We start from the raw sequence: 15,866 nt of genomic DNA on the forward strand, positions 1-15,866 counted from the left end.
TGACTTTAGTGAGTTTAAGTTAAGTCATTCCCAAGGGAATATCTTGAATGATTTTTTTATAAACCATCATTATCAATGTCTGTTGTCTTATAATCAACAGAAATTGTTGAGTCATCTTGGTTACAATTTTGAGTCATTCCTTTAGGATAGAATATGTTTTATAAGCCTTTTTAAAAACGGCCATCTGAGAGAAGGGAGAGTGTGCGGTATGTGTGTTTGGAAGGGTTATTGCATGCCTCATAACCTGCAGGGAAGCAGTTGCTCTACAAAACCTGCATTAAGGGTTAGTGAAATCTCAGAAAGCCTGTCTCTCAGTTCAGGCCTTGACCTTATCATTAAGATTTTTCATCTTAATATAATGAGGTCAGTGCCTCAGTGTCTTAGACTTTGGAGGTTTTCTTGACTAGGATGATTATTGGATGTACAAACAGTGATTTATTATATACTTCTAGAAACCCCCATAGAAGAATGAATGAACATAGAACTTTAAGAAAGAGGTAAACAATATAAGAAAGTGCCAAACAGAGGGGCACCCTGGTGGCTCAGTCAGTTATGTGTCTGACTCTTGGTTTTAGCTCAGGTCATGATCTCACAGTTTTGTGTTTGAGCCCTGCACTGGGCTTGTGCTGACAGTGCATAGCCTGCTTGGGATTCTCTCTCTTTCTCTCTGCCCCTCTCCCACTTGCACTGTCTTTGTCTCTCTCAAAATAAATAAATAAACTTTTCAAAAAGGTGCCAATCAAAGCTGAAGAATACAATAACAGAAGTGAAAAATACACTAGAGGGAATAAATAGTTGGTTAGATGATACAGAAGCATGGATTAATGATCTGGAAGTCAGGGTAGTGGAAACCACTCAAACTGAACTTCAAAAAGAAATAATTTTTAAAAGTGAGGATAGTCTAAGGGATATCTGGGACAATATGAAGTGTACTAATATTCACACTATAGGGGCCCAGAAGGAGAAGAGAGAGAAAGAGAGAGAGAAAGGGGCAGAAAACTTATTTGGAGAAATAGTACCTCTGAAAACTTCCCCTGACCTGAGGAAGGAAACAGACATCAGGATCCAGGAAGCACAGAGTCCCAAATGAGATGAACCCAAAGAGATCTGCACCAAAATACATTATAATTGTAAAAAAGTTAAAGATACAGAACTTTGCAAACATCAAGAGAAAAGCAATTAGTTACATATAAGGGAACCCCCATAGACACAGCCAATTTTTCAGCAGAAACTTTGCAGACCAGAAGGAAGTGGCATGATATATTCAAAGTGCTGAAAGGGAAAAACTTATAGCCAAGAATACTCTGCCTGGCAAGGTTATCATTCAGAATTGAAGAGAAGATAAAAAGTTTCCCAGACAAATAAAAGCTAAAGGAGTTTATCACCACCAACCCAGCTTTACAAGAAATATTAAGGGGATTTCTTTAAGTGGAAAAGAAAAGGCTATAAATAGAAATAAGAAAATATATGAAAGAAAAATGTCTGGTAAATATAATGTAAAACTAGTATGTTTAAAAGACAAAATAGTAAAATTAACTATAATTACAACAAGTCATTAAGGGATAAACAAAAAGATGTAAAATGTGACTCTAAAACAAAACAAATAACAAATACACACACCTATCAATAATTATTTTAAGTGTAAGTGGACTAAATGCCTTTTTTAAAGTTTATTTTTTAAGTAATCTCTACACCCAACAAACTCATGGCCCCAGTATCAAGAATTGCATTCTCTTACAGCTGAGCCAGCCAGGCACTCGTCTCGTCTCGTCTTGTCTCGCCTCGTCTCTCTCTTCTCTCTTCTTCTCTTTTCTCTTTTTTCTTTTATTGTAAGTGGGGTAAGTGTTTTAATCAAAAGACATAGGGTAGCTGAGTGGATTTTAAAAAAAAAAACACAAAAACAAACAAAAAAACCCAAGACCCATTTATATGCTGTCCATCAGGGACTCACCTGAGATCTAAAGACACACACAGACTGAAAGTGAAGGTATAGAAAAAGGTGTATTTGCATGAAGGTATATTTCATGCAACTGGAAACAAAAATAAAGGTACAGTAGCAATACTGTATCAGACAAAATAGACTTTAAAAGGAAGTCTGTAGCAAGAGACAAAGAAGGGCATTGGATAATGATAAAGGGACTAATCCAACAAGAATATGTAACACTTGTAAATATACGCCCAATGTGTGTATATATATATATATATATATATATATATATATATATATATAAAGCGATATTAATAGAGACAAAGGGAGAAATTGACAGTAGTACAATAATAGTAGGAGACTTTAACACCCCATTTACATCAATAGATAGATCATCCAGACAAAATTAATAAGGAAACGTTTGCCTTAACATAGTTATTAGACTTAATATATACAGAACATACCATACAAAAACCAAATAGACATTCTTCTTGAATGCACATGAAGCATTTTCAGGATAGATCAGGTGTTAGGCCACAAAACAAGTCTCAATAAATTTAAGAAGCTTGAAATCCTATCAAGCATCTTTTCCTACCACAACAGAATGAAACTAGAAATCAATTACAAGAAGAAAACTGGAAGAGACACTAACACGCAGAGACTAAACAACATGCTGCTGAACAACCAGTTGGTCAATGAAGTTATCAGAGGAAATGAAAAAAAAATACCTTGAGGCCAAGGAAAATGAAAAGGCAGTGGTCCAAAATCTATGGGGTGCAGCAAAGCCATTCTAAGAGGGAAGTTTATAGATGAAGGAAGACTTTCAGGGTTACTACTAAATGCTTTGAGCCAAACTTGTGCTGGGAAAGCAGCTGTAGTTGTGACTCCATTCAGGTTGAAGAATAAGAAATATTTGGCTTTAATAGCCAAACCCTCGAATTCATGGTTCCGACTATATTTCACAGATAGTATATATGAACTTGAGACTTTGCAGTCAGTAAGACAGAAACACATGTATGCTGAACCAGAATTTCCTGAAACAGTACTTACTGTTACTACATTTGATGTGTTCCGATTTTTTCTATTCTATTCTTTCCTATTTAACTTTTGTTTTAAAAAAAAGTTGGCAATGACCCATTGAAATGATTTCACAACCCATTAATTGGTTGTGAGTTGAAGTTTAAAAAAATACGCGTCTAAATAGAAGTTTTCGTGGGTGTGCGTGTTTGAAGGCAAGAACCATGAAGTAATGTTTTCCTATCAGTGGTGTTAATAAGTGTAGCCATAATAAAGCATAAACCGTTTAGTTAATTAGAATATTTACCATAATAAATGCTGTTGGATTGATTTCTTTATGAATAGTGCATTTTGTCTGCTACGATGAAGTAATTGAGTGTTTCCAATCTGCCCAGCTGACAATCCTTACAATACTTCTTGTTGATGTTAAATGGACTATTGAAATACCATTCTGTCTGTGTGTCTTGGCTGGTAATGAGCACTGTTTTGTCATCGTTAGGGTTACCAGAACAGCTGTTGACACCCAAAGAATGCCTGAGAACACCCGTTAAGTAGCAAGAAAACAAGGAATATTAGAGTTTAACCCTTGTCTGTTCCATGGGATGCCAGAAGCTAGGGTACTTAATCAAACTATAGAAAGGAAAATAATGCTCTTTTTCTCTTTGGATTCATTTTTTCTTTGCCGTTTGATAATCATTACTCCAGATTTCAAGCATTTTATATTTTTCTCTTTAGAGCATGCCCCACACTGAAAAACTAGGCTGTTTAAAAAGACAAACAAACAAACAAAAAATCCTCCAAAAACAAGTGGAACTTATTTCAATGTTAGAAAATACTGAATTAGCCTAACTACTTTTATTTTTTCAAGTTACCCCTTTAAGGATGTATAACTTAAACCACACCTGCCTTTCGTTGTGGTATGGTATTTTCACACCAGTGTTTTGTTCTCTACCTTTTCTAACTTGTTGGGTTAGCATCTCCCTGAAGAACACACCCTTAAGTGTCTCCTTGGCCGTATTGCTTCATTGAGAGCATAAACAATTACAGCATAAAATATTACCTTTGGAAATGAAGTCATGCGTCTTTCTTAATTATGGAACCCTTGTAATTCTGAAGGGGGTATGTTTTAAAAGTCTGTGCTCATTCACACACTTGCTAACACAAGCAGATGTGCCTGTGAATATAGGAAAAACATGAATCTAAGAGTTGCTTATTTTCTACTGATTATGCATGGAATGTGCAGAATCAGGAATGCCAAAGTAGGAGTCATAATGATAGATTTGGAAAAGACCTGAGGACTAGCAAATACAAAATATTTTATAGTTGGGGAAGCTGTGTTCCAGAAGGGCTGGATTTCTTCTTTCCCTCCTTTCCTGCCATTGTAATATATGGCTGCCAGAATGATCTTTCTACAGTGAACCTGACCTGCTTAAACTTCCTCTGGCAGCTCGGATTTCTGGAGGTCACCTCAAGGCTTTTGGGGATGTACTTCCTGCTGATCTTGGTAGCGTCTCTCACCACCTGTAGCCATATTGCTTGTAATGTTCAAGTTCCTGGATAGTTTTCTCTCTTTGACAACTCTGGTTTTATTTCATTAGACCATGCTTTCACAAGTGGCAGTCCCTGGGCCTGGAAGGTACCCCCACCCAAACAAACAAGTTATCTCGTTCAGAGTCTTTCAAAGTTTTCTCCCCATGAATCCAGTGAGGACTACATTTTACATCATGAAACAGTATATATGCAAAACCTAAATAATTTTGAAACAGTACTGGTTGGTTTTCTATGTGATATACTTAATCTGATTTTAGGTGTTTATTACACATTTTCTTAAATGCCATATGCCACCTGCTAACTACATTTCATCTCCCTCTCTGCACTACCAGCTTGCTATGGGAAGGTTGGACGTGTTTGGGGAATGTTTTTAGTTGCACTAATTAGTGCGCCAAGGGGAACAGGGGTGCCAAGTGCCCTATAGTGAGCAAGGTTGTCTTGAATAATGAAGAATTAATCCTGCTCAACATGCCAATTGCGTCTCTGCTGAGAAAGAGTGCCAACCTCATGAGTGAGAGCACAGATTGAAACAGCAGCTCTCTATAAAGTAATATCTGTCCATTACACCTTGGCACCACAGCCTTTGCCTTTGGAAGCCTTTCTCCAGTTCCAAGTTTGGTTGATCATCTTCCCTGGCTGTGCCACACACATCACAATATTTACTTATCGTTCATTATTGCCTTTCTGCTGTTTCAGAACACTCTTGGAGTAAACACTGTCTTACTTGTCTTTATATACCCAGCGCCCAGCACATAGGCACAAACCTAATAGGTTTAGTAAAGAGAGAATGAAGAGGTTTGGTCTGATGTCCTACTGCAAGTGGATAGCAGAGGTTGGAAAAACAAAACAAATTAAAAAGCAACAAAACAAAACTGCATGTTTCCTGATTCTGAAGCCGGCATTGTGTGTAACAACATCCTTTGGTTTTGGGTAAAGCTGGGAAAGAGGAGCTCTTAGCCATAGGATTATTTTTTCCTGTGGGAGAAATGTGAGGGGGTAATATATTTGCCCTTATTTATAAAAACAGCTGTTGAGGTTTAATTTACATATGGTAAAACTTACTGTTTAACGTACAGTTCTAAGTGTTTTGATAAATACAATCCCATAACCCCCATCAAAGTCAAGATATAGAGTATTTTCATCACACCAAAAGTGCTCCTGTGCTCTTCTGTAGCCATCCTGTCTCCCATTGCATCTCCCAGCTGTTGGCCACCACTGATCAGTTTTCTGTCTCTAAAAGTTTACCATTTCTGGTATGCCGTATAAATGGAATACAGGGGTGCCTGGGGTGGCTCCATTGGTTTAGCGTCCTACTTCAGCTCAGGTCATGATCTTATGGTTTGTGAGTTTGAACCCATATAGGGCTCTGTGCTTGACAGCTCAGAGCCTGGAGCCTGTTCTGGATTCTGTGTATCCCTCTCTCTCTCTCTCTGCCCTTTCCCCTTCCCTCTGCACTCTGTCTCTCAAAAATAAGTGAACATGAAAAAAATTAAAAAATAAATGGAATACAGTGTGTAGTCTTTTGAGTCGGGCATTAACTTTGTATAAGGTATTTGAGATTCATCCATGCTCCTGCTTATATAAGCAGTCTCCTTTTTGTTGCTGGGTATTATTCTATTGTATAGATACACCACAGTTTCTTTATCCATTCACCAGGTGAAGGGTATTTGGGTTGTTCCGGTTTTTGACAATTATTTATATACCTAGCATTGCTGAGTCATATGGTCATAGGCACGTGTTTATAAGAATTTGCCAGGGGCACCTGCGTGGCTCAGTCGGTTAAGTCTCCAGCTCTTGGTTTTGGCTCAGGTCATGAATCTCACAATTCATGAGTGTAAGTCATATGTTGGGCTCCCAGCTGAGAGCATGGACCCTGGTTGGGATTCTCTTTCTCCTCTCTCTCTCTGTCCCTCCCCTGCTTGTGTTTCTCTCTCTCCCTCTCTCTCAAAATAAATGAAAAAACTGAATAAACTTAAAAAGAAAAAAAAGAATCTGCTAAACTGTTTTCCAAAGTGGTGGCACCATTTTGCATTCCTACTAGCAGTATATGAGAGTTCCTCTTGCTCTGTATCCTTGTCAGCACTTGATATTTTCAGCCCTTTTTCTTTCATACTTCAGCCATCCTGATAGTTGTGTGGTGTGGTATCTTGTGATATACTTTGCGTTTCCCCACTGGCTAATGTAGAACATCTTTTTATGTGCTTTCTGCCATTTGTGTCCTCTTTCGTGAAGTGTCTGTTTAAATCTTTTTGCCCACTTACAAATCTGGATTATTTTCTTCCTGAATTTTGAGAGTTCTTTCTATATTGTAGGTACAGTTCCTTGATCTTCTGTGTTTGGCAAATATTTTATTCCAGTCTGTTTCTTATCTTTTCATTTTCTTAGCAATGACAATGTACCTTTGGAAGTCTTTAATAGAGAAATTCTAAAAGGGCCTGAGGTCGAAGTTTTAATCCAGTAGAAGAGATGATCATAAAATGCATTAAACATTCTTCCCTATATCTCTTAAGGCAAAAAGTTTTCCTTTTTTTTTTTTTTTTTTTTTTTTAAGATTTGAAGTTGGCGTTTTCTCCAGCCTTTCTGTATTGTTAGGAAGATTACATACTAGGATATTCAAGTACTTTCAACAGATAATGAGTTTACAAGGTGGTAACTTTTCTCTGCAGTAAACTAAAATTTATTTTTAAGCGCCAATATGGGGCGTTTTAGCAGACATCTTCTTAAGGACTGCAAGGCTGCAGGGAAGCAAGGTTTGGATTCTTCCCACTGGAAAACAGAGTCTGCGTTTGAAACACCAAGGAAGGCGCTAGATAACATGGAGCCAATTTCTGCTGCCTAAAACTGTAGTAGAAATGTTGCACACGGTTTTAGAGGGGTGTCTGTTGTGACATCTAGTTGGATTCTAGCAGTGCCAAAAAAACATGTAAGGTCAGGAAAATCTCTCTGGAGCAAAATCTGAGTGAAGTACTATATAAACTGTTTTGGCCTCATTTCTGCCGTATAAAGAGCAGTACCTTCAAATATGCATAGCTGCCCTGATTGCTTTCAAAATGCAATAATGCATTTTTTAAAAGTTAAATTTAATTGGATGTTGCGACAAAATATAGTGATAGTAAGTGGAGAATAGAGTGATGGATTTTAATTAAAAAAAGAAAAAGAAAAAAAAAAGAACTGTGAATGTATCTTTTGACACAGAAGCCTCACCATCTTAGCACTTTGCCTTGCACGTAAGTAGCTAATGTTAAATGTATCTCCTTTTGTAGGAAAATCCCTAATTAATTTTCCTTTTGGCATAGTTGCTTTCACTGACAAAGAGTTTCTCATCTCATGATGTACAGCCTGCCAAAGATAGCATCTAGATAATATGAGATGGTAATACAGTAAAACCTTGGTTTGCGAGCATAATTTGTTCTGAAAACACGCTTGTAATCCAAAGCACTTATATATCAAAGCAAACTTCAAGAACCATTGGCTCAGTTGGGATCAGGTGATGTTGGGTGTCACGTACTACTTGTATTGCAAGACATCACTTGTTTATCAACTTAAAATTTATTAGAAATGTTTGCTCATCTTGGGGCACCTAGGTGGCTCAGTCAGTTAAGTGTCCGGCTTCGGCTCAGGTCATGATCTCGCGGTTCGTGAGTTCAAGCCCTGCGTCAGGCTCTGTGCTGACAGCTCAGAGCCTGGAGACTCTGTGTCTCCCTCTTTCTCTTTGCCCCTCCCCTGCTCACGCTCTGCTTCTCTCTCTCAAAAATAAATAAACATTAAAAAAAAAAACAAACCCAGATGTTTGCTCATCTTGCAGAACAAGTTACTTGCAGTCCAAGGTTTTACTTTTATTAAAATATATTTTCAGAGAAGTTTTTATTTTATTTTGTAAATGAAGAATCTTAGGTGCCAATAGATAAGCATGTTCAGAACTATATGATTTCAGATTTGTAAAAAATATATACCATATGTAGAAAAAAATCTATAAGGACATCCATGAAATAGGACTGTGGTTATTTCTGGCTATTAATATTGTGAATGGTTTTCTCTGTATTCAGTTTTTAAAAAATGAATGCACATGGATCACTTTTGTTATAAAAAGAAGAGTGAGAGAGGGAGAAAAAGAGATTGCTTGTCTAAAGAGACAGAATCCTTTCAGAAAAGAAGTGAACCCTTCATAAGCTTTGACTAGGATTTGGTCTTCTGTGTTTGTCAGCGCAATTGGTGGGTTAGAGAGATCTCCCCTTCAAATTTGTCCCGCCAGAGGCATCTTTCAAATTTAGTTCTAGTTTTGTTTTTTGGTTTTTTTTTTGTTCATACTGCATACATCTGTGATTGGAGACCTGAAATTTTTGGCTAATTACAGAAGACCCTAGAAAAGTCATTGGGATAGTATTTATTATCAACAGGTGCTCGTGGAGTTTAAAGACACAACCATTTCCTAGAGAACAACATGAAAGAACCCAGTGTTCTCTAGAACCTGTATGTTGTTTAGGGACTTTAAACCGCTGGGTAGTGTTCGAGATATCATCAACAATGTGGCAGTAGCAGCACACTTTTATCTAGTACAAACAGGAGGACTTATTCAAATTTAGATAACATTGGGTCAATCAGAGTATATTACAAATTAAATAATTCTGTGGCAGGAGGCCCAGACCCAGTGAGCATACAATGGCGGAGTCGAAGGTGGTACACGCTTGGCCATCAGCAAACAGGTTAGTCTTGCTTCTGGAGCATTTTACAGGGGTTTTAAAAAGGAACCTTGTTGAAACACGATGTTCCTTTTTACTCTGTAGATACTTTAGAAGTAGTGAATTTTATGAGGGAAAAAAGATGCGAGTTTAACCACTGGGGAGATTTAGCAGTTTCAATTAAACAATTGTACCCTTTAAATTTTAATTTTGAAACCAGCCACTGCTAGTGTTTGAGCATTCAGCTTCCCCCCTGACCCCCTCCTAATGAGGTAATGTGATTTTGTATTTCTGATCTCTGCGGTAAAAAATTGGGAGTATTGCATTGTGTCAGCATAATATGCTGACGTGTATTCTGTTCCAGAGAGAACTAAGTGTAAAGAAATCTGTTAGGGAACAAATATGTATAGAAAAGATACAGTCAAGCATCCCTTTAAAAGTTCTGGGTTCTGTTCACTGCTTGTCACTAAACTATGTGAAGTCATCCTAATCTTTTTGAAATTGGCTCTTGTCCTCCCTTGTCCTTCCAAAAATTTCCTATAAGAATGTAATTCCTTTTATTTCTTCTCTTTTCTGTTTTCTTTCTCCCTCTTTCTTCTTTTCTTTTTTCTTTTTCTTTCTTTCCCTTTCTTCTTCTCTCTCTCTCCTTCTCTTCCTTACTTTCAAGTGTTTGATTAGCACCTCAATGCCTATGCCTCAACTTTTTTTTTTCTTTTAAAATGAAGTATTTGACCTCAAAGGGCTCTTCTAGCTTAAAACTCTTTGACCCCTGGAGTTCTGGAGTTTAAAGTCTAGTTTTATAGTGGGCAGGACTCCAGGTTCTAGGTCTTCTGTACCATTTAATGTTTCTCTTGTGTAAAACTGGTTTTCTCTCTGAGGAAGAAAGGCCACCCACCAAAGGCAGTGTGCCACTTTGCCTGCTAGCTTTCACTGCACTGGGCTCAGCCAGCCAGCTTCCAGGAGCCGCAAAAACATGGATGATAGTAAGCTGATACTTTATCACTTATTTAGCTTCTTCTACGTGACTTGACATTTTCTGATCTTCATAGCAGTCTACGAGGTCTGGTTATTACTGCCTCTTTTTTTCCCAAGTGAAGTAGCTGGGACTCAGGAGAGATGAACAGCTTGCCCATGATCACACAGCTAGTCTTGTAAGTTCGTAAGTAGATCTTGGTCTGTGTGGCTGCCAACCCGTGCACTTCCAAATATGCCAGGCCAACTCCAGTTACAGCCATCGGCTCTCTCGAAATTGCCCTCAGAGATGTTTTGAGTTGGCGGTGCTCTGACCTTGTATGATTTTTGGTTTTCTATGTTAGATTTATTTTCTTCATAGCGACCCGGGATGGCAGATCACTGGGTTTAACTTCAGAGGTTACCACTATAAGGTTGTGCTGTTCATCTGAATGTCAAACCACTGATCTTAAGGTTTATCTTTTAGCTGAACATTTTCTATACAAATTTTTTAACTTACATGTTTTGGTAATTCATATGGCTTGTGAGCCTGAGATGTTGGTAAGTATGGTGTAGGGCTTCCATTTGTAAATTGTTACAGTTAACTTCTCACCCCCAGCATCCTTTCCAGCCATAAGCTCTCTTGTCGGTGTTGGTGATGTCAGGTCTGGAATCTTCTCCAAGGCTTGTCTGTAGGTTGTTTATCACCATTAGCCCTCATTATTTTAAATGAGTACCCACCCACCTTATAATCTGTAACCACATGTTTCCAGAACTTCTCTGGAGATAACATCTTGTAGGCTCCCCCTTCTGCTTTTTTTTTCTTTCTTATTCTCAAATGTTTTGTTTAAAGCCCTGAAAATATGAGAGAAAACACCTATAAAGATATGGAACCTCTCTGGGTGTGTGGAAATTCAGAACATTGTGGAAGCTAGTGTTGCTCCTGTGTCTAAAGCTTTGAAACAAAACCTCGCCACATGTTTAAAACATATTAGTTTGTAAATATAGAGTCCTACTGATTGCATTTATAGCTCACAGCAGAACTACCTGTCATGTCTTGTTACTCTGAGGGGAAAAAATGAGAGAAGTGTATAGGTGTCTGTGTTTTAAAAAATTGGAATGCTGAGAATAGTGTGGTGTAATTTCTAATTATGTGTCTTTTTATGGTGAGGCAAGTAATCAGTTTTTCTGTTACTGTGATGTTCACCTGACTTCAGGTGTGCCAAGCTTAGGGGCAACTGCATGGAGTGCCTCCTTTCGTAAAGTAATAAATTGTGGTCGTCCTTCTTTCTCCATTTATTGGAATGGCTAAAGAGCACCATAGTCGTGTGATATTTTAAGGATCACTGCTTACTCAGATTATTATTTTGCCTTTCAGTGTGACTAAACGTTTTGTTGTATTCTTAAGAATGATTTCATTGGGTAAGAGCAAATAGTTTTGCAGTGGGAGTGACTCAGTGGTTTTATAATGGGAAACTAATAGTCTTTAAATTTTGTGTTATGGTAAATTTTCCAGAAACATTCCTTTTCCACAAAATGAACCTCATATAATTTCATCAGGGAGGATGGGCCCCTCCATGAAAACTACAGGAAAAGGTAAATCATAGAAGTATATAGTTTCAGGCTGGGAAGCCCCTCAGCCATTCGGTTCAGTGCTCTCATTTACAGATGAGTAAACTGAGGACCAGGATTACACAGTGGCTATTGGCAGTGTCAGGAGTTGAACCTGCTTCTTTAGAAGCACCCTATTTTGGTGCTATTTCTCCAGTAAGTTGCTTGAGTGTTTATGAAAAACAAAGAGTTTCCCTTCCCCTGCCCAAGGATAATGATCACTGACTAAATTACTATCAGGGCCTGTGTTTAAAAATAATTCTTGCGGGAGGGACGCTTGGGTGGCTCAGTTGGCTGAGCGTCTGACTCCTGATTCCAGCTCAGGTCATGATCCCAGGGTCATGGGATCGAGGCCCTAGTCGGGCTCTGTGCTGAGTGAGGAGTCAGCTTGGGATTCTTTCTCCCTCCTTCTGCCCCTCTCCCCTGCCTGTGTTCTCTTTCTCTTTCTCCGTCTCAAATAATAATAATATAATAATAATTAATAATAATAATTCCTTGAAAAGTGTATTCATTTTGTTTTTCTCATAAGTTATCTTTAGTAGAATTTTAGTTATTTTCAATGATAAAATTTTGGAATGAGTGTGGAATTTTGGAATCCCTATGGACATAGAATTCATCTCTGGAGCAGTTTTATGCTCAAATTTTTATGAACTTTGGTTTCTCAATTCCTAAAGCTATTTATAATTCTTTTTTTTTTTTTTTTTTTTTTTTCAAGTTGTCAGGCAGAAGTTCTCTTAAGATATACTGATGATTGTACCTAGGTCTTAGAGGCAGTATCCCTTTCCCTTTCACCCATGGTAGGATGGTGAGTTTGCTTTGTATCTTTTTTTTTTCTTCAAACTTTTATTTATTTAAATTCTAGTTAGTTAACATATAGTATAATACTGGTTTCAGGAATAGAATTTAGTGATTCATCACTTACATACAATACCCAGTGCTCATCATAACAAGAGCTCTCCTTAGTACCCATCACCCATCTAGCCCATCCCCTGCCCACCTCCCTCCATCAACCATCATTTTGTTCTCTATCATTAAGAGTCTCTTATGGTTTGCTTTTCCTTCTCTGTCTCTTTTTCCCTTCCTATATATTCATCTGTTTTGTTTCTTAAATTCCACATATGAGTGAAATAATATGGTTTTTGTCTTTCTCTGACTGACTTAATTTTGCTTAGCATAATATACTCTGGCTCCATATATGTCATCACAAATGGTAAGATTTCATTCTTTTTGATGGCTGAGTAATATTTCATAGTATACATATGCCGTGATGGATTTTTGGACTCTTTCTATATTGATGATAATGCTGTTATAAACATCGGGGTGCATGTACCCCTTTGAATCTGTAGTTTTGTATCCTTTGGCTAAATACCAACTCGTGCAACTGCTGGGTCATAAGGTAGTTCCATCTTTAACTTTCTGAGGCACCTCCACACTGTTGTCTAGAGTGGCTTCACCAGTTTGCATGGCTTTGCTTTCTATCTTGACTACCACTGGAGAGAAGTAACAGGACTCATGTGATACTTGGGAAGGCTCAGTGTGCAGTTAAAATCATGGACTCTGGGATGCACATTTTCTGTTACACCATTTGTTGGGTAGCCTTGGGGAGTTCTGTACCTCAGGAAGCCCCAGTCTTCCCCATTGTAAAAGGAGATGTTATGTGTGGTCTTACCACAGTTTCAGTGTTCTCTATACCTTAGCTGCTACTGCTATTGCTGGTTTTGTGTCTGCTGTTGCCGTTATTCCTGAACCAGAAAGGTTTCCAAACTTACCTTGGGAAGAGCTCGTAAAGAGGAATGTGAATTCCATTTCCAAATTTCAATGAATGGAAAAGATAGGGAGAAGAGATTCACCTACTTTGGTACGGAAGGTGTCATCTTATTTATTTGTTTGTTTGTTTATTTCTGAGACAGAGAGAGACAGAGCATATGTGGGGGAGGGGCAGAGAGAGGGAGACAGAATCCGAAGCAGGCACCAGGCTCCGAGCTGTCTGCACAGAGCTGACGAGAAGCTCGAACTCAGGAACTGTGAGATCATGACCTGAGCTGAAGTTGGATGCTTAACCGACTGAGCCACCCAGGCGCCCCAGGTGTCCTCTCTTTTAAAAGAAAATTTCTCCTGACCAAATTAATAAAAGTCCTAGTGTTCTTATTGTTAGCTGATTTGGGTGTTTTATTATTAGCTGATTTCTCTTCTACCCTCATATATCAGTATGTCTAAACTAGTGATGAGGCAGTCACATTTGTGAGTTTTCATGGTGAGTTTTAGAAAAGAGAGGCCTGAGGGCCCAGCCACAGACAAGAGGCAGAGGAACCTGATTTGAGGCAACTGTCCCAGTGCATGCTGGGGCTTTCCCTCTGAGACTGCCTTAACCTGTCTTTCACAGTGTCCATATTAAACAGAGTGTGGAAAGAGAAAACCAACTGAGAAGGCAGTTGCCAGGGAGGAAGGAAATGGTTAATAAAGTATTTTTTAGCTGTTTGAATGTAGTTAATTGTCGAGTTGTATCATCAAGTGAGTTCTCTCCTTTCTGCTGCTTCTTTGAGGAAAAACTGTAAATGGACAGCATACCTGTCATGTAAGCACATGTCTCTAGGTTGCATCTCTTCGTAGGCTAAAAATTAAATCCCCTTACAGCTATTACCTGGAGGACTTTTATAGGTTTTGCAGAAAAGATGCCTGGAATACAGCTAGGACCTGTTTTATTGTCCCTGACAGTGACTTAAGAAGCCACCTATGCCTGCAAATCTTTTATCATGCCCTGGGGTATTCATTTGTTTATTTTTATCAGGTACAGCATTTGAATACCAGAGCACTGGGAAGTCAAACTGGCCCAGTCGTAGGTAGTTTGAGGCATTTTTCTTTTCTTTTTTCTTTCTGTTTTCTTTTTTCTTTTCTCAAGGATATTTGAAGAGGGAAAGGAAAATCCAGGACCTGGGTACATTTCTAAATTATGGGACATCATTTATAATAAAAGATTTAACTTTGTATTTGGAAGCCAAATTAGGATTGTCCCTATGTCTGTCTTGTGTGCTCATTTTTCTTCTTTACAGAATGTCAGCAGCTAATTATTTTTCTGAGTTGAGTTCTTTAAGTCTGGTATCACTTAGTAAAAAATATTCTTAATTTTATGTTTTCCAGGGATATCAGTATGAACAACATTACTCAATTACCAGAAGATGCATTTAAGAACTTTCCTTTTCTAGAGGAGCTGTAAGTAATATTTTGAGAAATATGTTTTATTTGTGTTTTTGTTTCCCCATTCTCTTTGGAAGCTCTTACAAAAGAGATAGTCTAATGTTTCTTAGGGAACATTCAGATTAGCTCAGTTTCAGTGAGCTTTGTGTGCAGAGGAAATCATGTTGTTTTCGGGGAAACAAACTTGATTTTTTTAAGCAGTGTAATTGCTGAAGTTATTTTTGAAAGCCAGAACTAAAAATGTTACTTTCATAGGAATTTTTTGCTGCAGTTATTATAACCATGAATGCTGCAGTGACACAAGTTAATTACAGTGTTATCCTGAGATAACAAGGCTGGGGTAATTACCATTGTTGCCAAAGGAGTTGCTGTATGGGTAACACAACCATAAAAAAATAATACAAGGCGTTTTAGGGTCATGATGCAGGAGACAATATTGTTGGGAGCGAGCAGAAAACTGAGTGTGGGTCCCCTTGGACATTTGCACATGACCTTTGGGGATTGGTTGAAGGCATGGAACATCATCCCAGTCGCTTAGAACACCTTTAAGAATGTTTCTGGACTTGTCAGCTGCAGCTCACGTTTCCAGTTTAACAGTTGACATTGTGGAAAATTTCTTTCCATCTGTTTTAACCTCCATTTTGTTTTGCTTTTCAGACTTTTTTTTAAAGTTTATGATAAAAATAGGCACTACTACATTTTAAAGTAATTGGAAACTATATAATAGGAATCCAGGTGAAAAATAAAATCAGATCTGAATCAGTTAAATATAGGTTTTTAATGGCCAGGCTAATGGATTATGTAATACATGTAGGTAAGAAGGGGACAGCTTGATACTAAGAACATCAAAGAGATACAGCCCTGAAGGAATCTAAATTCATATTACAGATTGTATCCTACAGCCCAGCTGTTGAGTGTTAGATCCAAGACTGCGA

General features: G+C 38.0%; 1 protein-coding gene across 2 annotated transcripts in view; it reads left to right on the plus strand.

The window, feature by feature from the left end:
• The window catches only part of LGR4 (leucine rich repeat containing G protein-coupled receptor 4), a 102,304-nt gene that overhangs the window by 40,478 nt on the left and 45,960 nt on the right, over positions 1-15,866 (plus strand). For both annotated transcript variants that reach the window (XM_053899876.1, XM_019456570.2), the window contains exon 2: positions 14,875-14,946. In XM_053899876.1, coding sequence (XP_053755851.1) covers positions 14,875-14,946 — 72 coding nt within the window. The remainder of the gene's footprint in view (positions 1-14,874; positions 14,947-15,866) is intronic.

The sequence above is a fragment of the Panthera pardus genome, unplaced genomic scaffold, assembly GCF_024362965.1.
Source record: "Panthera pardus isolate Hobbes unplaced genomic scaffold, ASM2436296v1 HiC_scaffold_12, whole genome shotgun sequence".
Lineage (NCBI taxonomy): Eukaryota > Metazoa > Chordata > Mammalia > Carnivora > Felidae > Panthera > Panthera pardus.